The sequence below is a fragment of the Prionailurus viverrinus genome, unplaced genomic scaffold (genome assembly GCF_022837055.1).
Source record: "Prionailurus viverrinus isolate Anna unplaced genomic scaffold, UM_Priviv_1.0 scaffold_33, whole genome shotgun sequence".
NCBI classification, from domain to species: Eukaryota; Metazoa; Chordata; class Mammalia; order Carnivora; family Felidae; genus Prionailurus; species Prionailurus viverrinus.
Window position 1 is genome coordinate 1,683,408 of NW_025927604.1, and position 22,807 is coordinate 1,706,214.

General features: G+C 54.4%; 1 protein-coding gene and 1 pseudogene across 4 annotated transcripts in view; both read right to left on the bottom strand.

Moving 5' to 3' along the window:
• Positions 1-293: 293 nt before the first annotated feature.
• The window catches only part of SNTG2 (syntrophin gamma 2), a 136,610-nt gene continuing 114,096 nt past the window's right edge, over positions 294-22,807 (bottom strand). For all 4 annotated transcript variants that reach the window (XM_047845279.1, XM_047845280.1, XM_047845278.1 and 1 more), the window contains 3 exons: positions 18,149-18,241; positions 15,721-15,831; positions 294-540 (listed from right to left, as the gene is read on the bottom strand). In XM_047845279.1, the coding sequence (XP_047701235.1) occupies positions 406-540; positions 15,721-15,831; positions 18,149-18,241 (339 nt within the window). In that variant the 3' untranslated portion in view covers positions 294-405. The remainder of the gene's footprint in view (positions 541-15,720; positions 15,832-18,148; positions 18,242-22,807) is intronic.
• LOC125158301 (mortality factor 4-like protein 1) lies at positions 10,712-12,511 on the bottom strand (annotated as a pseudogene).

The following is a 22,807-nucleotide window of genomic DNA, read 5'->3' on the forward strand; positions in this document are numbered from 1 at the left end:
TCTCATTTCTCACGTCACACCCTTACTCAGCCCTCTGACAAAAAGGGAAGACAAGACCCTTCCCTGTCTGAGGACCGTAAAGCAGGGGATTCTCAGGATTTTCTCACATTTTATGAAAATACAATCTAGAGGATAGTGATGTGGGAGGCAGAGGGCGCCGGGCAGAGCCCACCGTGGCCTGACTCCGAGACAGGCCCGCGAGGTGCATCATCTCCCGGGACGCGGACGTGTGTGAACGCAGCTCCACCCAGCAGCGCCCTGGCCTCTCAGATCTAAGAAGCGTGATGCGTCTCTGGAAACTAGTGACACGTTTTATTGGTATCACAACTAGAGGCTCATTATAAAATCACACAGAGTTGTAATATTTGCAGGAAAGAGTCATTTCTTAAGAAAATAATTTAATGCTCAGCGCTCAGCAGAAGCACTTTTCCTCGCGAAGCTCTGGCTGTCCATGAATGCGGGGTCCACTGAGGCCACCTTTGCTGCTAGGAAGGCGTGAACACAGTGCAGGACGGCTGTCAGGTCCGGGAATTCGAGTTCCTGGAAGAAGAATAAGAAGATAAGATGAAACGCTGTGAGTCTTAGAAAAGCACATTACAAAAACACGTAACAGATTCTACGCTTTTTGAGCTCCCAGAAAATCACTCAAGTACAAACACACATGGAATAAGGATGGACTGAGGTCCAAGCAGACACCTGCGGTCTCACGGGACACAAACAGGAAGACACTACTTGTTTTGCAGGGACCCCTGACAGATCGGGCTGACGGCTTCATTTTCTTGCATCTCATACAGGTGATGCCCCTTCTGGGTGCCGCCCGGACCCCGTCTGCATCAGGTTGTGGGCTCCTGACCGGGCGGAGCGACTTCACTCAGGCCCCACTGACGCCTGGCCCGGTTGGTGCTTAGGCGAAGTTGTGACGGGGTCTCAGCATAGCAGGGCTCCTGGTGTTCAGAATTCAGTAGGACTGACCACTGTGCGTTAGCCGTGGTGTGTGTGTGCATGCCTGTGCATGTGTATGTTATGTGTGCACACGTGTGTATGCCTGTGCGTGTGCAACCATTCGTGGAAGGAACCGCCAGCAGCGGGTGAGCAGAGCGCGTGGGGCTCCCGGGCACAGGCGGGACCGTGGCTCACCCTCAGGCTGTCACCAGCCCAACAGGAGAAAGAGGAAATGATGCCCAAGGGGCAGGTTTCCTACAGAGACAGAGGTGCCCCATCAGGTAAGAAAATAAAAGTAAAAACACTCGAACTCCTGGGTCCCTCCGTCCCCATGCAGAAGATCCCAGATGCACCCGAAACAAAAAGGAGTCACAGACGGCCTTCCCTGTTCCTGAAAGCCCCACCCAGGTGCCCACGACCCTCCAGTGCGCTCGTCAGCCACGGACCCGCACGAGTGAGCTGCCACGGGGTCGTCAGTGTCCTAACATTGCTGATGGTGACATGTGTGTCCTCTCTGGCTGCCCTCCCCACCCCCATTCTACCCGTGGAGAGAAAGCTTTAGATGCATTACTCTGACTTTTTTCTCTCCTACTTTGGCACAATAAAGTCCCAAAATAGTTGAAAACATCAAAATCCCTTTTAAGATGCTTGCTACCCGACTGACAGCTTAACTAAGTCTTGTCTACACCCCCTGTGCTCTACACTGTGGACACGGCCTCAGAAGGAGCCAGGTCACTGTCCAGGATGACAGGCTGGCTCGTCTATTCCACAGACCCACTCCTTCCCGCACCTCCGAAGACAGGATCTCTGAGATGCACGGAGGGCATCTGCAGGAAGGTCGAACCCCGCCCAGAGGGGCACCTGCCCACAGATGGGCCGATGAGGTCCCTGTGCTCGGAGCCACCGATTCCAGGTACAGGAACAAGAAGGGCCCCTTTTCTCTGTTCCACTTTGGATTAAGTTCCTTCTTTACAGGCAAATGAATCTGTACCTTGACAGCCGCATGACTGATTACTGCTTACTTTCACCCTTTCTGAGTAATGACCAGCAAGGTGTCTTAGTGGTTCGAGGTGCACCCTCCTGCGACAGCGTGCTAACACTTACGTGTTCCCGAGGAATCACCTCACTCCGCAGCCCTCGCGTCACCACAGGATCTAGAAGCTGCCTGGACCTCATGGCAGACCTCACCCCAAGCCAGCCCGCCAGTGGTGCCCACACCTTGGGACTCAGTCATGGTGGTCTTCCCGGAGGAGAGGAACTAACGAGTCTCTCGCTAGAAGGAACACGAGGTTCTTACAAATCTCACACAAACCTAATGCAATTTCTGCATTTACAAGTCATAATTACTGAGCTTCCTGAAGGGACATTTCAAAAGAAGAGCTGCCACGTCCACGCGATATGCCTCAAGGTCTTGGTTTAACATCTGCAAATTGGAAACTGCTTTTCAAGTTCCCAGAAGACTTGTCTGGAAGTGCACGGCACTGAAACAACGAGCCGGGCACCTCCAGCACGAAGGCCCGCGGAGGGCGACATCGATACTTTCTGGCCCCACGTGTCGAAGGCACACACAGAATCTCTGCTCACACCAGTAAATTCCACACAAAACCACAGTCGACGGAGTCAAAATCCAGGAACCAATTTAAAGCCTCCACTCTAGGTTTTCCAGATACTGAGTAAGCAGGCGCCCTGTGAACCTGCAGCCAGAGACCCAGCTACCTCCGGCTGGTGTCCTATCCACGTGCCACCAGCAAGGCTCTCCGGTGACACTCATCGACCTGAGCAGTCATGTGTGGAGTTCTGACCTCATGCCCGCCAGGCAGTGAAGGCCCAGCCTGCACTGACGCCACGGAAAGCCACCCACGGACAGCCCCCGACGGAGAAGCCCCTCCCCGCCCAGCCGCCAGGGAGAACCCTCCACAGAGAACCCCCCCCCCCCCGGACAGCTCCCCACGGAGAGCCGCCCACACTGGGGGAGAAGTGGAAGCGTGACGGTATGCACAGAGCAGCGCCTCCCCAAGCTGTGTGACGGTGACAGGTGCTGAGGCGGCGCGGGTCACTGGGGGGGTCGCCATGCCCCCGAGTCCACCAGGTCGTGTCTCTTGGAGTGCCATGCTGTGTGCTTTGTCTCTCAGATCTTCTTGACTTAGGATGGGGCATCGTGGAGGCCCCCTCAGCTGAGCAGATGAAGGAAATGGGGTCTGTCCCCAACGGAGCATGTGCAGCCTTAAAAGGAAGGAACTTCTCCCACCTGCTTCAACAGGGATTAAGGACATGAGGTTGAGAGGAACAAGCCGGTCACAGAGAACACACCCTGTGTGATTCCCCTACACGAGGCGCCTGAAGTCACTGACACGGAGGGAGGACTGAGTGCTCGGTGAGGGCGCAGAAGGAAGGCCCTCCCCGGCGGCTGCAGCGCCCGTGACACTGTCCCAGCTGTGCGGACCCTCAAGCCTGTCCTTCAGGCACGTTCTGTCCTCCTGCACTGTCAGTCACTCCCACTCACGTCCTGCAGCACCGTCAGGTGCAAATCGTGTGCATCTTACAGACAAGATTGGTGAGGTCCTGAGAGCCAGGCCGCACGCGCCTGGGGATGGACTCGCCTGCACTCGGCCCGTCCGCCGGCCCCAGCACCTCGCCCACGCCTCTTTCTTCGGTGGCACGTTTGTCCCAATGACCTAGAGTTTTAGAAACTGTTGTTAAATATTTCACGGTGGCTGAAATAATGATTTGGACTACGACTCACAGCTTATATAATCATCAACTTTTGAGTGTTTTAATACCTAGAACTTCTCCTTAACGAAGTAAAACTTCTTAGGGAGCCATGTGTGAATTCCAGGTGTGAATCATGAGGTCGCCCGGAGCTGAGACAACTCTTCTTCCTCAGTCCTTGCTCCAGGCCTGCAGCATCGATCGCAAGAGTGACGCATCCAATCAGTGTACAGATGTCAGAATCACCTGTGTGTCCCCAATAAACCTCCTCCAGTAGAAATCATCACATCGCTATCCATATTTCCTTCTCGGTGCACAAATCAGTGGCATTTGTCAGAAAGTGTCTGAGGTGACGGACGTCCCTTCCAAAGCCCAGCGGCCAACATCAGGTGCCCTCTTTCCCTAATAGCCATCGGAGACCCTGTGCGAGGGGACAGTTGAACGTCCACCACCATCTAAGAGGACAGTTTCCACTCGGCCACAGCGATCCACACGCAGGTGGCACTTCCACGGGAGCCTCAGCCTGTCCCTTCCCCACGAAGGCAACACAGAGGCTACGGGGCTAGTGAGCAAAGCCACACGGGAACGGATGCTGGCAGAACACAAGGACGAACATCTGGGATAACAGATGCGCCTTGTAATCGTCCTGAGATGCACACAGGCGGGACTGGAGACCGCACCCACCTTCCAACCCTGCTGGGAATCTCCCCGGGCCGACCGCTCCCGTTCTCTGTTGGGTCCCCCCCTTCCTCGAGGAAAGCGCTCCCCGTGACCTTTGCCGCGTCCTCTGTGACACCCCTCCTGACACTGCCGCCTCACGCCGGGAAGCCTGATTCTCTGGCTCATATTTGAAGCCACTTTTTCCTCTTCGGCAAACAGCAGAATGATCACTTCCTAAGTTTTATTTATGTGAAAGCTCGGCACTGTTACCTTGCCAGGACGTTGAGAACGTCTGAGTCTCCCAACAGCTCTGAGTGTGTCTGTTCCCCAGGGACACGTACTGGAAGGCCGAGCGTCTGCTCTGGGAAGGCTGTTTGCACGAGTGTGGTCTCGAGCCTGCAGCAAGTCCACAGGGGCTCACACGTGCCAAGGGGGGCTGCCAGGCTGTGAAGGGCACCTCCTTTTCTCTGCTGTTAGAAATGTTTAATTTGGAAATTCCCGTGTTCTGACAAGGACACATACTCTCTTAGGCATAAACAAAGTGAATTTCCCACAGAGCTGGTAAAGGTTTTCCCTGTGAAATTAATATAGAAAACTAAAATAGAAATAAGTGTATTAGATGGGGCGCCCGGGCGGCTCAGTGGGTTAAGCGTCTGACTTTGGCTCAGGTCATGATCTCACAGTTTGTGAGTTCGAGCCCCACGTCAGGCTCTGTGCTGACAGCTGGGAGCCTGGAGCCTGCTTTGATTCTGTGTGTGTCTCTCTCTCTGCCCCTCCCCTGCTCCCGCTCTGTCTCTTGCTCACTCAAAAATAAACATTTAAAAAATTAAAAAAAATAAATAAATACAGAAACCAAGAGGCCTCATCCTGGGCAGCCAGTGAGTCTGACCTTTGTCTCTTAATGGACTGGGGACAATTACAGAGGGGGACATGGGCCCAGGCTATGGGCTTGTGTCACTTGCCCACAGCACTTGGTGGGCTGGCCGGTTCTTGGGTCCTATTCTGTCATTCACAGGCTCAGGCCGGTTCTTTCTTTAACTCAGGATGTGCAGGCTCTGTGTTTAGACCACTGACCAGACACACGGGCAACTTGTGCTCACCGCTCCACACGGCCAGGTGTCCACACAGTGACGAACACGGAGGAGGCACCGTGGACGGAGGAGATGGTGTCTGAGGCGGGGCTGCCCGGGTCCTGGCTTTCATTCCACAACCAGTCGTCTGTGATCCTCAGCAAGTGCCCTGCCGGCGACCCCAGCACTGGCACCTGGGCCTCGGTGGGGATGCCCCTGTGCAGGTGCGCAGGTGAATAACGGCGCACGGCACCTGCTGTTATTGTCGACACATGAAGGTTCGCTAGGGAAGACCCAACGAGACAGCTCGGTGCACAGACGCTACGTGAAGTCTGTTTCTGTTCAGCTACAACAAGCACCCATCCACCCATTAAATTCTTTTTTCACTTTTTGAGAGAGATCATGAGTAGGGGTGAGAGAAGAGGGAGACGGAGAGAGAGAGAGAATCCCAAGCAGGCTCCACACTCAGCACAGAGCCCCACATGGGGCTCGAACCCACAAAGTGTGAGATCATGACCTGAGCTGAAATCAACAGACGCTCAACCGACTGAGCCCCCAGGCACCCTGGCACCTTTTAAAGAAAGCCTGTGCTCCTTCTGGGTGGGCACCGTCCGTAGCCCAGCCCCGTGAGGGCGGCCAGGGCACCAACATCCACATGAACAGGCGGTGATGGCCGGACAGTGTCCTCTGAAGGCTCAGAAGAGGGATGTGTCAGCCCAGGCCTGGGCCAGGCTGAATGACACCTGCACTGTTTGTGTTTCAGGCAGAACCGATGGGTGCAGCTCGTCCTTAAAAACCACATTTGTCCCACTTAAGTTACATTCCTGCTACCTGAGCTGGTGGCCTTCAGCGCACTGGCTTCTGTGTTCCGCGTCCTCATGCCCAGGCCCGGGCAGCCATACCGACCTTTGCCCTCAAGCCCCATCCCTGGCCCCCTGCTCCTGCACACGCTCCCTCTCATTCCTTCCTTTCCTGTTTCCAGAAGGGTCTGCCACCTGCTGGCACAGCTCTGTGCTTGGGGACAGCGGCTATAAAACCCCTTTTTGCAGCTTTACAGTTTCTGGTGGAGGTGATGCAGCCTCAGGAGTGAGCCTCCTATCACGACAGAAGCTCATCGACGCCTCGGCACAGACCCCTGGAGCAGGAAGGGGTGAACCTGATCCGGCTGGACGCTGTGTGGCCTTCGGCAGATCCCTGTCTGTGCAGAATTTCCTGACTTGCCCCACCTGCACGCCGGGTCTGTCCTCCATCCACCCCCTGCCCTGCACATGGCAGGCCCTGAGACAAGGGACCAATGGAGAAGGTCCCCACGCAAGGCACGGCATCTGCCCTCTGCAGCAACTTCCCGTCTTCCCAAGGAGCGGGCGGGCTGTCACCGGGAGACAGCGCTGTCCTCTGTTGAGTGGGGATGGGGACAGGAGACTCCTGTTCTTGCAAGCAGTGGTGTGCTGATGTCCACCTTCCCGCGGGCCACAGTGCCCTGGCTCTCAGGGCCACCTGGCGTGGGGTCCCCGCCACCGTCGTTGGCAGCAGCTGATGGCGGGGTGTCGCGGGAGCTGGGCTCTGGGGGCACTGGCCTCTGCTCAGTGCCCGCACCACCTGTCACGGCCCAACCCTCTGGGTGTCACCAGCGTGCTCCTGTGCAGGACCCACTGGTGGGGAAGCAGGACCTGTGAGAAGCCCATCCTCCAGCCCCAGAAACTCAGGGCAGCTCGGGCAGATCAAATTCCTGTCCCCGGGGACTGGCTCCTTTCGTGTGAGATGAACACGGAAAGTCTGAGTTTGAAGGCAAGTTGATCTCTTTCACTTTATTTTTTACACTGAGGTCTTGCAAAGGAAGTGTCTGGAAATCCCAAAGGCAGCCGTGGGTTCCCATAAGGTGATGGGGCAGCCCTGTCAGCAGCTCACGGCACTGGTAACGCCACAGCTGTTAGAAATCCACTCAGACTCTTTGGGAGAGAGGAGCCACCAGGGGTCACTGAGCCCCTTCTAAGAAAGCCCGTGGGCTCCCGTGGTGCCGTCACTGTGGGGTGACGCAGCTCGCTGAGCTGGCGGGGTGCAGCTCTGTACTCGTGGCCTCCTCTTGTTCCCACAGTTTAAAAATCAGAAACCAAAAATAACCTCCTCCTCGCAATGTGCAGATTCTCTTACCTCTGGGACGGGAGCAGCCTGTGCTCGAGCGGAAGGCAGGCTTCCCGGAGGCCTCGAGCTGCCATGAGGACAGCACACAACCAGCTGTGAACCCCGGCAGACGCTTGCAGGCTGAGTCAGGAACTGGAGCTGCCCAGGGAACCGCCACGCAGGAGCCTGCCCACAGGAGCCGCCCCACGGGAGCCACTCCACGGGAGCCGTCCCACAGGAGCCGTCCCACGGAAGCCGCCCCACGGGAGCCGTCCCACGAGAACCTTCCCACGGGAGCTGCCACTCTGGAGCCACCATGAAGTGTGGACTTGGAAGCTTAACACTCGGTTGCTGGGCAACAAGAAAACGGACACACTGGATTCATCAAAATTGAAACCTTTTGGCATCAAAGGACATTTTCACGGGAGTACAAGGTGAAGACAGCCTACAGATGGGAGAGAACACCCGTAAGTCGTGTTTCTGATGTGGGGTTAACACCCAGCATGTGTGGAGACAGAACTCGCTCAGCTCAACCAGAGAGAGACACACGGCTCTCCTAAAAGATGGGAAAGGACTTGAACTGACCTCTCCCCAGAGAAGGCGCACGAGTGGCCCACAAGCTCAGAAACGATGCTGCACTCCACTAGGCATCAGGGACATTCACATAAAAACCAGAGGAGACCCCGCCTCACACCCACGAGGGGGCTGGGATTTCACAAAAGAGAAAATAACAGATGGGCGAGGGTGGGGAGGAACCAGAGCTCTCGTGCGCTGGTGGGAAGTCAGCCCGGCGGCCCCCGGGACACGCCCGGAACCGCCGAGCACACGCTTGTGCACCAGCGCTCGCAGCAGCTGGAAGGCGGAACCAGCCATGTGTCTGTGGACAGGGGCTGAACACAACCTGGTGTGTCCACACACAGGACACTGCTCGTCTGTCCCACGTGGATGGACCCTGCACACGTGGCACTGAGGGAAGGAGGCCAGACACGAAGCCACTTCTGCGTGGTGCTCGGGACACATCCACGCAGACAGAAGGTAGTACTCGGGGTGGGGGGTGAGGGATGGGGACCTCCCCTCCCGTGTTTACTGGAAACAGCGCTTCCGTGGGGCATCATGGGAAGTGCTGGGGACAGGCGGAGGGGACGGCCGTGCACACGTTTCATTCTATCGTATAGAAGCTGAGTGACGTGAGCTTCGCCTTAAGCACCCCGGGCCTCAGTTTCCCCACGTCCACAGCCATGATGACATCCTCCCTCCTCAGAGAAGGTGGCAGAGAGAACGCCCACTCTCTCAGGTCTCCTTGCAAAGACCATGTACAAGGAGCGCCTGGCTGCCTCGGTCGGGGGGAGCACGTGACTTTGATCTTGTGGTTGTGAGTTCAAGCCCCACGCTGGGTATAGAGATTACTTTGAAAAAAAGGACGTGCACATCAGCAAAGCTTCCAGGAACCGCTGACTGCAGGGAGCATTCATTAATGGACAGCCAGATGCTTGTGTGGGTGACGACCCACAGACGGAACCAGGCTTCCCAATGCCAGGAACCCGGGTCCGGTGTTACGGCCATTGGAATGGCACCTACAGTTATGTAACCTCTCTAAGGAAAGGGCCGTCACCATGGCGCAGCCATAATCAAGAGGAGGGAGTCTAATGGGACAGAAAGTTCTTAGGAAACTAACTCTGTGACGCTGGCACCCTCCGCCATGGGCTTGGGAGCACGAGCCGTGCAGCACTGTGTGTTACATGGTTGTCCGTCTCTAGTCCCGAATATCTCATTCACCCCAGGTCCCGACATTAACGGAGATCTGTGCTCCAGCAAGAGGCCCGTGGACATGGCTGATGCTGGACCCAGGTCTTCCGAATGGAGTCGACAGGGAGGCTACCGCTTCCCTGGAGGAGGAGCTGACGACCACGGGGTCAGACTGAGGCCAGCGGACGAGAAGCCGGGGTGGCTTCATGGGGGTCAGGCTGGCACCGGTCTTAAGTCTGGAGACAGCGGGACCGTGGCTGGCACACCCTACTCGCCCCATGTGGGGGAGCGAGCGTTTCGCGGATCGTGGAGGTGCCCTGGTGGCTGTGGGCCAGCTGGCTGCGCTCCACGGGCAGGTTCGCCACAGCCTTTCTTCTGGAAATGGGAGTGCGATGACGTCCCAGCTGGAAGGATGGCAGGTGAGCTGGAGAGTCCCGTGCTCCTCACTGAGCTGCCGCAGCCACAAGCTGGGGCGCCAGGAGCCTTCCAGGAGCAGGCGTCCAACACTGTGCTGGGGGTCCCGTGATGACCCCAGACCTACCGACCTCACGGAGCCCCCCCACAGCTGGGCTCGCAGGGGCGGAGTGCCAGCGGCACATGACCGCTGTCTCTGCCCTGGTGACGTCCTCTCCACAGCACTGGGCCTGAGGGATGGGGCACGGCTCCCTGCACTGCTCAGAGATTCGGTTCAACGGCATCTTCCGTCAGTGTGAACACTAGCTCTGGACATGTGGCCCCCAATGGGCTCAAAACCAAGACAAGGACGTCACCTGGACCCCTGAAGGCTACTTCATTTTTTTCCTTTCCTTTTTTTTTTTTTGCTCTTTGAAATTTAAAGAAAAAATTTATTGAAGATCTGAAAAACAATTCCTAAAAGATTGCCTTTTCCAGAAAACTGTAGCTACACAATGCATTGCGTCTATCATGTTAACACGTGCATTAGACACAAATACAAAACCATGAAACAGGCCACCATTCTTCAGCAATCGGAGCAAAGGGACGATGCCTAAGGAACAGCATGGACGGCCTGCAGGATGGGCTCTTTAAGCACCACAAAAAAAGGAGTACAGACGGATGAGCGTGTTCAGGTATATACACTGAATCGAACCTTTGGCACTACGAGTCAGAGCAGTTTGTTGTACGGCATTGACACGTATTACAAAATTGCATGGTGTCAAAGGGATAGAACCACCAGCATTCGAAAGCAGCTTTGTTGTCTACGCAATGAAACACTACAGTATGTCTCTCATTGTCCATCACTGAATACACTGGTAGTGACTGAAATGAAAAAAAAAAAGGAAAAAAGGGGCTATAACCCCTTTTATTTTCTCTGTTTAGGATCAAACAGAAAGCAAACACCAATTCTCTTGTACACTAATGTTTGCAAAGGACATCATTTGTATAAGAGGAGGACCAAACAAAATGTGTTTACAGAAATCCAAACAGAGTGTCAGCGCCTCGCCTCACACAGCCTTCCGATGGTACTCGGGGCGGGGGGTGGGGGCGACTTCATAATCGCTAGCACTAAACAAGGTTGCAGAATTCCTTGCCAGCTACTTTAGGAAATCATGAAGAGAATTCAGCAACAATCATCAGAGGCGTATAGGCCAACACGGCTGCGGTTCGTACAAACCACCTCGGTGGATGCGGTGCCCTGTGCACCTGGGACGTGGGCGCGTCCGCGTGGCCTGCGAGCATCTCCGCGTACTGCGGCCTCTCAAATTTGTAGAGCAGCTGAGTCCCCAGCATCACATTGAGGTTCTCCTTTATCCCGGCCACCATCTCGTTCACAGCGGACTCCTTATTATCTGTGTTTCCTCGAGGTTTCTTGTAATTTGCATAATCCTCTGGAATGGAATCCACGTTCTTCTTGGCAGGAAGATAAAAGCGGTTTTTGCCGGGGAATTAAGTCCCAACCGTCCACAAGCCGTGGTTTCAGTTCTTTGGGAATCTTGACTTTCACTTCAACTCTGTTCATGGATGTTTCCTCATTTTCAACCGAGAATGAGGAAACCATTCTCTACCTACCGTTCTCTACCGAGTGGTAGGATCCACTCAGGCCCTTTTCTTGCGAGGAGGCTGAGGTGTCTCCATTTCCAGGTGTTCTCTGTTTGTTCTTTTTGGTTTTCACTTCGACGCTTTTCTGCCGCAGGCCGGCCGTCTTCTTCCCCGGGGCAGTGCCTCTCGTCTCCCCTCTGCACACCACTCCTGTTCCCGCTGTTTCTGCCGACTGGAGTCCACGTGTTTGAGTGCTCCGCTTTCTGGAACCCGTTCGTCCCAGTTTTTATTCCAACCATTGTAACGTATAAAGCATGTCGCTTGTCTGTCCTTTATGGCGACCTTCACGCACTTTGCCTCACGGAGAAGAGGCCCGTGAAAGCACAGCACTCGCTCGCCCTCCTGGAATTTGGGCTCCTGTTTTGGCGCCGCTTGTAAGCGGTTTGCCCCCGCCTCCCCCTTCTCCCACCGCCTACTCTCTACCCCACCCAGCTCCGCATCGGACGCACCATCAGGCACCACCAGCTCCACATCCCGGGCCCGACCTGCCAGCGCCCGCGGACCTCACGCGCAGCCGAAGGCAACTTCATTTCTGGGATGAGCCACTCAGCAGGCCAAGGGGGCAGCAAAGGGGTTGGGGGGGGGAAGAGATTGGGAGATAGAGGGGGAGTAGGGAAGGGAGGAGACAGGGACTTAGGGGGAGAGAGGGTGCAGGGGAGACAGGGAGGGACAAAGGAAGAGAGGGGGAGGTTGGGAGAGCGAGGGGGCGTGGGGGGAAGAGACAGAGAGCGGGCGAGCCTGCTGTCGCTCGAGCGTCCCCGTCCCTGAGAACAGGTTGTGGAAGACAAGAGCACAGACGTTCTGGAAGGGGCTGCGGGCACATGTACCTCGGCTTGGCTCAGGCGCCTCCTGCTCACGCCGTCACGTGGAACACCCCGTGGCCTGTCCACGTGCCTCCCTCCCTCCGTTGTCCGCTCTCCGCTCCACCAGGTCGGCTGTATGGACGACAAATGCCGTGGCACCAACACTCTTGGCCACGGAGCTCAGCAGCCACGCTTCAGTTTCAGAAACGCAACCTCCTTTACTCGCTCTCAGACGCCTCAAGGACACCTGCGTCCACGTCCGCCCTCGTCTTTCCTTCTGGGGCATGTTTGGCCCACACCCTGAGGCCGGGGAGGAGGCGTCACCACAGGGCTCCTCCCGAGGACGCACCTACCGTCGGTGGAGCCGTGCCCTGCCTTCCGCAGCCAGAGGCCCGGGTCCATGTGTGTGGACAGGTGGCTCGGGCTCCTGAGTCTTTTACTTTAGGGATAATTCAGGCACCTTCCTCGTTGGAAACTGGTAACAGTTTCTGTGAGTGTCTCTGGAGGCTCTGTCAATACCGATCTGCTCCTCCTTCGTGAACTTACTAATTTAGAACACGATTAAATGCCGGTTAAAAAGCTCACGTCCAGCTGCTTCTGGCGGCTCAGCCGAGAAGCAGATGTGGAATCACAGAGACGCGCCAGGTGCACTGGCGGCCACCAGGGCGAGCTCGGGACGAAGGAACCAGGGTGGGGGGGCACCGTGTCCCCTGTGGCACGCTCCTGACTTGGGCCTAACCCGCAGCCCATTCGCGGGACGCGGCCTCGGAGCCGACAGGAGACGAGTTCCTTCACCTCGGCTTTTCCGGGAGAAGGAGGCAGGAAGAGGACGGGCAAACCTCGTCATCGGAAAGCGGTGGGATGCCAGCCTTGGAGCCGCGGGAGCATCATGGAGTCTGGCACCTGCACGCAGGGGTGCAGAGTGCTCGCTGTGCCTGCAACCCTGCGCCCCTCCGGTTCTCATGGCGTGCTGGCTGGGGCACCGCCCCAGCCAAAGGGTCCAGAGACATTTTCAATGACTAATAAGGGAAAATTCATTCCTCAGTTATCACTCTCTTAACCAGAAAATTCGGTTAAGACGAACATAACTTTCTGGGAGGCAATTACCCGTTTCTGACTTGGAAGAAAAGGCACACAGTGCTCACACCCAGTATTTGCAAAAGCAAAAATAAATAAATAAATTCTCCATTCAGAGGTTAGTCCCCAGGGCTCTTTGTTTAAACAGAGCCTCGACCCTAAGAACTCTCCTGAGATCCAGATTCCCCGTCCGGTCTTTCCAACCTTTTCTGTGTCTCACGGCCTGTAATACACGTGGAGTGTCGGCTCAAAGGGGGTTTGTCGACAACCGCTGTGCCCCCGTCCTGCTACGGGAAGCCCTCTGCTCTGCTCCGCTCTCACTCAGTCGTCACCTGCACGGATCGCACACGGCCCTGCCAGGGCCCCAAGCAACGTGCCCCTGGGCTCCCTATGTCACCTGCCCTCGTCTCTGCCCTGCTGCCCTGGAGGGAGGCTCGGGGAGGCCGTCAGCAGCTTCGGGGTCTGCGAAGGGGCAGGTCAGGTGGAGATGTGCTCAGTTGGGTTTGCTGGGACTTTTCTATGTGTCTCCCTCTCATCTCTGAGTGCAGGTGGGTTTTCGGATTTCCAACTGTATTGTTATCATGAAGGCAGCCCTGCAAACCGTCCAAGCTCCCAGCCTTTCAGAGCGTGTGTCCACCCCTGTGACCCACCACCTCCTAGGTCTCTCTGTCCTCGTGGGAGGAAAATGAAACGCGTCCAGCCTGTACGCATGCCGCCAAGATACTGAGATGAACGCTTGCCCCAAAGTCATGTGCCACATCTCACACTGTCTGGTTCAGATTTCCCAGCTCCTCCCATCATTAACACAGACCACCAAAAGTTCACTAAACTTTAACACATGAGAACAGATGCGTTTTGATCTGTTGAGAGCTGGCACCCACCAAGAGCACACTCTGACATCACGTATGCAGTTGGGTGTTACGAAGGCACGAGCCCACGTCAGCAGGTACTCCAGCAGATGCTGCTAGAACACCCACCGTGTGAAATCCCGCTGCAGACTGGCTTCCCAAGGCATCGCCCACACTCCCACGGAACGCGCTGGGTTAGGAGGTTTGCGGGATTTAAGCAGGAAATGTTGCTCGTTCGTCCCCTGCCCCCCAAAGGCCAATATATCAATCATCCAGAAGAAGTGGTAACGTGACCCATGGTCAACATATCAGTGCAGATAAAATGCCAAACACAAACGTAAAATTATCTCAAGTCTCCCCGCTCTCGGGATCCCTTCTCTGCTGGTGGCTAGAGTCCCCCGGATTCCATACCCCTCCATCGCAGCCACCTCCTGTGTCTGTCCTAGATCGGCTGTCCCCTCCACTGCCTTGTCACACACCTCATGACCCACGCGCCTAGACAGCATTTACATTCAGGCTGTGATTTTATCACTCCCCGAAGATAAAAATGTCAACAGATTCGGACAATTTCAGTTATACTTAAAAAGTAGACACAGATGAGGCGCCTGGGTGGCTCACTCGGTTAAGCGGCCGACTTTGGCTCAGGTCATGATCTCGCGGTCCGTGGGTTTGAGCCCCGCATCGGGCTCTGTGCTGACAGCTCAGAGCCTGGAGCCTCTTTCAGATTCTGTGTCTCCCTCTCTCTGACCCTCCCCTGTTCATGCTCTGTCTCTCCCTGTCTCAAAAATAAATAAAACGTTAAAAAAAATTAAAAAAAAAAAAGTAGACACAGAACATTATTTCATTAAACTCAACAAAAAGATGTTAGAAACTGACTTTTGGATTTAGCTGTGTCCCGTGTGGTGCGTCCTAATTTCATCAGAAAACCAGGCAAACTGTTGGATCTGTTTCCAAACAACATGTGCTCGTGGGTCCCATATTTTTGTTTTTTTCTTCCTTTTTCTATAGCGCATCAGACTGACACTTTGGTTTGTCTCTAGTTCCATTAAAACTGGGTGGTGACAACACGTGTACATTAAACACGGAAAAACCCATCCTTTGTGGACAGTAAGCTGACCACTCAGCGTGATGAGTCTGGAGGTTGTGTCCGAGCACCTGTTAATTGAGTGCAGTCTGGTCATCATCTGAATTGTGCGTAATGCTGTTTGTGAAGCTCTTCCTTCCAATGTGGCCGCTCCTATTTGTTTGTTTGTTTATTGTTATTTGAGAGAGAGCACGAGCAGGGGAGAGGGGAGGAGGGAGAGAATGTTAAGCAGCTCTCATGCTCAATGCAGAGCCTGAGTCGGGGCTCGATCCCACGACCCTGGGATCATGACCTGAGCAGAAATCAAGAGTCAGGTGCCCAACCGTCTAAGCCACCCAGGCGCCCCTCATGTATTTTTAAATATTGATTCCCTACTGACATTTATAAGGAACTTCTAATTTTCAGTAGGATGAATTCACATGGTTCAGGGATCACAACCCCAAGACAGAAGTGTCTCTGAGAGACACAGACCACGGGCTGTAGTGATGTCCTGGCCATCTGGGCTTGGAGGTAGTGGCACATGGGACGGACGTGTTCATCCTCTGACCTCTGAGGTTTCACGTGGCACGTGGCCGGGTGGCAGCACAAACAAGGTTCCCTACCTTCACCTCTATTTGTTTGGTGTCTGGATGCTGGAACAGCAGCTTTACGCGAGCGTTTCCGTCATCCGAAGATCCCTTAAGCTGAGAAAATTTAAATCTCCAGAGCACATTCTGAAAAGGAATGAAATTAATCAGTTATTTAGAAACGGGAGCTCATTTATTTAATTCATATTTAGTCATACGTTAAATACTCTATGTATATAGATGCAGACATTTGCTTAATTTTCTTATCGGCCCTGAGCATGTGATAACTTACCAGAATCCACCTTCCCATCCTTCAGTCTGTGCACACGGACCGCCTCTGTCCGTGCACTGGGCTCCAGGCGTCCACGGCCACACTCCCCACCTGCCCCCCTGACTTTCTCCTTCCTGCACTCTGGTGGCCAGCATCATATGGTCAATGCTCCTTTCTCTGCCTATAAGACTTAAAAATCCACTCAGAGGCCACTTGTTGCTACAGAGCATGAGACACAGTTCGGAGCACAGATGGTGAAAACCTTCGATCCCGTGGACATGTTCCCACCTGGGGCTATGTGCAAATCACTCCCCACTCGTTTCTCTGGAACCAACAAGAAGAAGGTGGATGGTCACCTGTTACTACTGTTTGCTAAGGTTCTCCAGACATGAGATGTGCTTTGTAAGTTCTTGTTGTTTAATAGAAGAAAAAGTCTGCACGGGCGCCTGGGTGGCGCAGTCGGTTAAGCGTCCGACTTCAGCCAGGTCACGATCTCACGGTCCGTGAGTTCGAGCCCCGCGTCGGGCTCTGGGCTGATGGCTCAGAGCCTGGAGCCTGTTTCCGATTCTGTGTCTCCCTCTCTCTCTGCCCTTCGCCTGTTCATGCTCTGTCTCTCTCTGTCCCAAAAATAAATAAACGTTGAAAAAAAAAATTATAAAAAAAAAAAAAAAAAAGAAGAAAAAGTCTGCAGCTAATAAAGACCCTGTGCCTGGCTCCTCTGACCGATGGACAGACAGACGGATGGCGAGCTCAAGGGCTCCTACCAGGGGGGGGCCGTCCCCCAAGATGACACACCCACACGCAGCCAGAGAGGGGTACGTGGGGCCTCGACGGGGCAGAGGGAGGACTCGAAACTGCTCTTCAGGTGAGAGCTGCGAAGTCTCGGCTCTGATCTCCTGGAACCCAGGATTTCGTGGAGCATGAGGCCAGAAAGACAAGTTCACAGTGGGGCTGACGACTCCTCCTTGCTGCAGGCCAGCTGCTAAGTGGCTCATAGCGAGGACATGAGCATGGAGGTCATGCAGACCTGGCTGAAGGCTGAGCAGTGGCACCTGTACCATGGAGCCTGTCCACAGAGCCTGTCCACGGAGGTCTGTCCACAGAGCTCTGTGCAAGGAGCCTGTCCACAGAGATCTGTGCACGGAGCCTGTCCACGGAGATCTGTCCACAGAGCTCTGTGCACAGAGCCTGTCCACGGCCTCGCTGTGGCCTTGACGTTGGATGGAGCACACGGAATCCTTTTTGCATTCAGTGTTCCTGCAAATGGAGACTGCTGCTGTTCTAAGCACCAGGACCCCTGTTGTCAAAGCTCCACCCAGCCTCCCGTGCTCCTGCGAGGAGGGCGACAGTGAGGTTCCGGCCGGGAGCCCCCCACTTAGATCACAGCTCCCGCTCTGCACCCCTGACTGTTGTCAGCCATCCTGGGCATCGCGGGCATTTACAGCATCTGTGATCTCTGCCCACTAGAGGCTGGCGGAAACTCCCCTTCAAGTCATGACAATAAGAGACGCCCCCAGACATTTCCAGACGTCCTTGAAGACAAGCCCACCCCCGTGGGAGCTGCGAGGGGCTCCTGAAGAGGCTGCAGGGATTAATTCGTAGATGAGAGTATTCAAAGGTTTTAGAGCACAGGTCTGGAAACACACCCTTGAGAACGTTCTGGAGATGAGGTGTCCCTGGCTCAGGGCCGACCCACTGCAGGCCACAGGCCAGGCACAGACAGTGCTGGTCTGGCCGATGCTCTCCCAGCCCTGCGCTCTGAACGAGCAGCTTGGACTTTAAAATATTGTAAATGTTGTGTCACAAAATAATTGGCTAAGGTGACGACTCAGGCCTGTCAGAGGTGCTGGTGGAAACAGCTGCTCAGGACGTGGGTTTACATCCAGGATGAGGGAAACCAGCCACAGCTGTGCATCTGGGGAACCAGCACCCGATGAGCCCACCAGTAACAGGGCCCATACTTGCACCAGAATGTTCCGGTTTTACTCCAGGCGGTAGTTAATGTTCCCTCAGTGCATTGGGGGGGGGGTCTTTCCCTGGAGCAGGACCCAGGAAATCCAGCCCCTGATGGCGCAGGTGCTGTTGTGGGCACCGTGTAGCCAGGGCTCCTGTGAGGGCACAACCCCGACGCCCGTGCCTCTGACCGTAACAGCGTGTCGCCCCGGCCCCCGGCAGTGCCTGCTGACCCCTTACCTTCGTTTTGCTGTCAGAGCAGGTGAATCCCAGCGCGAAATCCACCGTGAAACACAGCATTTCTCCTTGCCAGCTGCACGTGTATGTTTTGGACTAGAAAAGAGCATTCGTTTCAAGAAAACAGTCTTTAGCAGTGGAGTTTAACATCAGTCAGCGAGTCGCAAAACCCCCACGATCAGAAACGACTGTTGTAAAAGTGCCAACGATCTGCACAGGCAGTGCTTTCTGCTCCTCGTCTACAGGCAAACATGTCCACGTGCGTAGGACTCCACGTCATACCTGCCTTCCCCAGCGGGTTCTCAGGAGCGCTGTGCTCCGGGAAGCCCCGACTGCAGCTCAAGCCACGAACCCCCACGGCCATCGGCACAGCCCACGCCAGCACCCGCCAAGTTACTCTGCCCGGCGGGGAGGTGGCGCTGGCCGGACGCTCTCGGCACCCACCGCCCCAGCAGGTGGCAGCAACCTGACCCTCGGTGAGGGACAGGCCCAGCTGGACGGAAAGTGCTCCCGGACACTAGACGTGGGCTCCACACACCCTTCCCGCCAGCCCAAGCGCACCCACCAGCAGCACGAAGTGGTCACTGGCACATTTCTGGGTTTGAACACACAGGGACAACCATCACATATGCGACGCTTACGTAACTCAGCAGTAAGCCTGATTGAAATCACATGCTAGTATCAGGATAATGGTCATCAGACCTTTCTAGAAAGTTTGTAAATGTATCAAATGAGTTTAATTGTGAGGTCACTGGTGAATACAGTACAGAGATTATCCAACCAAATGAGTAACACTTTAAGAGAAAAGCTCAATTTTAACATGAAAACAGAGGAGGCCTGAAGATGGTGTGGTCCCACCTGACTGCCCTGACGCTCTGTCTGGCGAGGGGAGCGAAGACGCCTGAAGAGAGGCCAGTCCCCTCCAGGTCACTTGTGGAAATGTTGCGCATTTAGGGAAAATCAACATAAGCTACACAATTAGGTTGACCGTTTCAACCTAAATCTGACCAAAACCATAGCAGGTAAACTGAAATTCCAATAAGCTTCCTGCACACGACGAAAACAATCTGAAACCTGATTGTGCAATTAAACTGGTGCTTCTGGTAACGAACCAGTAACTACCTTTTAATGACCCCATAAATCTATCTCACCTAAGTGCTACTTAACATTCGCTCGGTTTTCTCTCGGGTCCCCTGCCTTATTTTCTTCAGGAGACATAAATCCTATCTGTCCTACCCCACGTGGTGTCACAAAACTCTCACTGACGTGTTTCATTTTGAATACCGCAAGCTTGAGATTTCTTAAAAATGTATCTGGAAGAGGGGCGCCTGGGTGGCGCAGTCGGTTAGGCGTCCGACTTCAGCCAGGTCACGATCTCGCGGTCCGGGAGTTCGAGCCCCGCGTCAGGCTCTGGGCTGATGGCTCAGAGCCTGGAGCCTGTTTCCGATTCTGTGTCTCCCTCTCTCTCTGCCCCTCCCCCGTTCATGCTCTGTCTCTCTCTGTCCCAAAAAAATAAATAAAAACATTGAAAAAAAAAATTAAAAAAAAAATGTATCTGGAAGATTGATTTAAGCATTTAAGGAAATTACGTGGTGCATATTTCAATGTCAAGTGCTTTACAAACATCAATTAATTACACGTCACGGCACCATTCCAGGACACGAAATAGCAATCGTGTCGGAAAGAAGAAAATCAATAAGAAAGTTAAGTGACTTCCTCAAGGTTACTTCTCAGTCTCCTACAAATTCGAAAAATATTAAAAGGGCAGCAAATCTCTGTCAGGTGCGTGCACACGCACACTGGTGAGGACTGGTGAAAACGCCTCTGTAACTTCACGCTACCTGTGACGCCCAGAAAACCTACGTCACAGCTGCCTGTCCAGCGAGAAGGGACGTTCAGGACTGGCCGGGCCTGGCCACCCCGTGGAGGAAGGCACCTTTCTGGGCCTCAGTTTCCCCGGATGAAAACATCTAAGGAAGTATGTGGCGCGTGGGGGACGCCCTACTGGCAGAGTGAATACAAGAACACAGACGTGGTTGCAGGAAACCACAAGCCACACCCAGACACTTGGGAACAACCAAACAGCCCACACAAGACTTCCTGTGCCTCGTTTATGTGAAGAGTCCTAAATCCCTCCCTGGACTCGTTTGCTCTTGCTTTGGACAAAACCCTAACGCGACCTGGACTTGCTCTGGGGCCACGGCGCACTGGAAGAGGCAGCCGGCCCGCGGGTCCTACGCGCAGGTCTATGCGGACCAGACGCACAGCAACACGGAAGCCGCGAAGCTCTGGGGACGGAGGGACCGACGGCCCTAACGCGAGCGGCTCAAGCAGGTGGGCCCTGTGGGCCGGGGACGATGTGCCTCGGGACGCACCCCAGGTGAGGCAGGCGGACGCCTGAGTGTTGTGCCCAGCTGCCAGAACCTGAGGTCATTTGAATGTTCTGATGAACTGGGCGGAGAGGACATTTCGGAATTTACCCGCCAAAAAGCAATTCCGGATTTGGCTGGAACTAAAGGGACATCTGAGTATCTAAAAAATGTGCTGGTTAATGACATCCGATAAGTGAAATCATGATTTTGATAAAATCACCTGTAAATTAAATTCGTGTCGCCAAGTGTCAGAGGGTGTTACTAATTGGAAACCACTTCACCCCCTTCCGAACGGGTCGGCCTGGAAGGGGCCCCTCGTGCGGCCAGTGCTGTCGGGCCCCACCTGCTCCCAGCTTGCCTGGGGCTGCGCCTGCTTCTCCGAGGACAGCTCCTACCCGGGCCCTCCCCACCGCGCGGCCCTGACCGCCACACAAACGCCTGCCATCGCGGAGCTGTCCACAGCCACCTTCCCTCTTTTCCCGGAAAGGCTGGCTCGCCGCGGCGCCTGGAGTGCGAGGGGCTCGCAGACGGGGAGACCCACGTCCCATCCACGTGGCACAGGTGACAGCGTAAACGGGAAACCTAGAAAGCTTTTAGAGGAAGACACGGGACGGAACCGCCCTGACCTGGAACGAAACCCGGAGATCTTAGAAACGACACCAAGGACAAGCCAGGAAAGAAGAAATCTTGAATCGGACCTCATCAGAACGAGAACTCTGCTCTGAGACCCACAGGAAACGTACTCTTCTCTCGTCAGGCGGAGTGCCTCCCGCGTTGCCGGGTGTGCCCGACATTCGTGGACAGCCCTGACATCCCACGTATCTAACAGTCCCACGTCGATGCACAGGCGGGTTGTTTGAGGATTTGGACAGCAGCTGCCACCAAGGCTTCTGTGCACAAGGCAAGGAGCGGGATGTCTCCGTCTTAGGGTGGCTGTGCGTTTCATGCAGGGACTGGCCAGATTGGTCACGTCACTTTACATCACCGCCAGCCACGTGCCAGACTCCCCATCCCTCCACGTCCTCACCTACGTGTGGTATCCGTCCTCGGGCGTTTAAATTTCAGTCCTGCCAACAGGTGTGCAATTTGCACTCTCCTCCTAACGACTCTGAGCGTATTCTCACGTGATGGTTTCCGGTCTGCACATCTTCTCTCATGGACTGTGTACTCAAATGCTTTGCCCAAATTTTGTTGGTTTGGTTGTTTTCCTCATTACTGAGCTCCAAGATCTCTATATAGATTATGGCTGCAAGCCCTTTGTGAGATCTACGCCTTGCAAGTATTTCCTCCCACATTTTGGCATCTTTTTCATGTTTCCTGGCACTTGTCTTTCAAATAATACCGTTTTTTTATTTTGATGAAGTCCAAATTATCATTGTTTTCCTTTTATGTGGGTTGTGATTTTGGTTTTATATCTGAAAAACATTTGCATCACTAAGGGTCAGAAAGATCTTACCTACTATTTTCTTCTAGAAGTTTTATAGTTTTGCATTTATACTTCTATGACCCATTTTTTTAAAATATGAAATTTATTGTCAAATTGGTTTCCATATAACACCCAATGCTCATCCCAACAGGTGCCCTCCTCGATGCCCACCCCCACCCTCCCCTCCTTCCCACCCCCCATCAACCCTCAGTTTATTCTCAGTTTTTAAGAGTCTCTTATAGTTTGCCTCCCTCCCCAACTTTTTTTCCCCTTCTCCTCCCCCATTGACCCATTTTTAAAAATGTTTATTTATTTTTGACAGAGAGAGACAGAGCCTGAGTAGGGGAGGGGCAGAGAGCGACACACACACAGAATCCGAAGCAGGCTCCAGGCTCCGAGCTGTCAGCACAGAGCCTGACGCGGGGCTTGAACTCACGGACCGCAAGATCATGACCTGAGCCGAAGTCGGACGCTCAACCAAGTGAGCCACCCAGGCGCCCCTGTCTATGACCCATTTTGAGTCTATGTTCATAGATGGTGTGGGGTATGGATTAAAGTCCATTTTTTTGCATAAATACCCAATTGTTCCAGCAGAACTTGTCCGAGACTTCCATCCTCCCCTGAAGGGCCGTTCCGTGCCAGAGAACGTGGTCTATGTCTGTGTAGGTCTACTTCTGGATTCTGGATTCTGCCGGTCTTTGTGGCAACCGCACACAGTCGCGATGGCCCCAGCTTCTCCAGCTTTGGGATCAGGCAGTGTTGTTCCCTGGGTTTTGCTGTTCCTTTTCCAGTTACCTAAGACATCTTCTGTCCCTCCATTCCCAACATGAAGTTTAGAATCATCTTGTCAGAGTCCACATACGA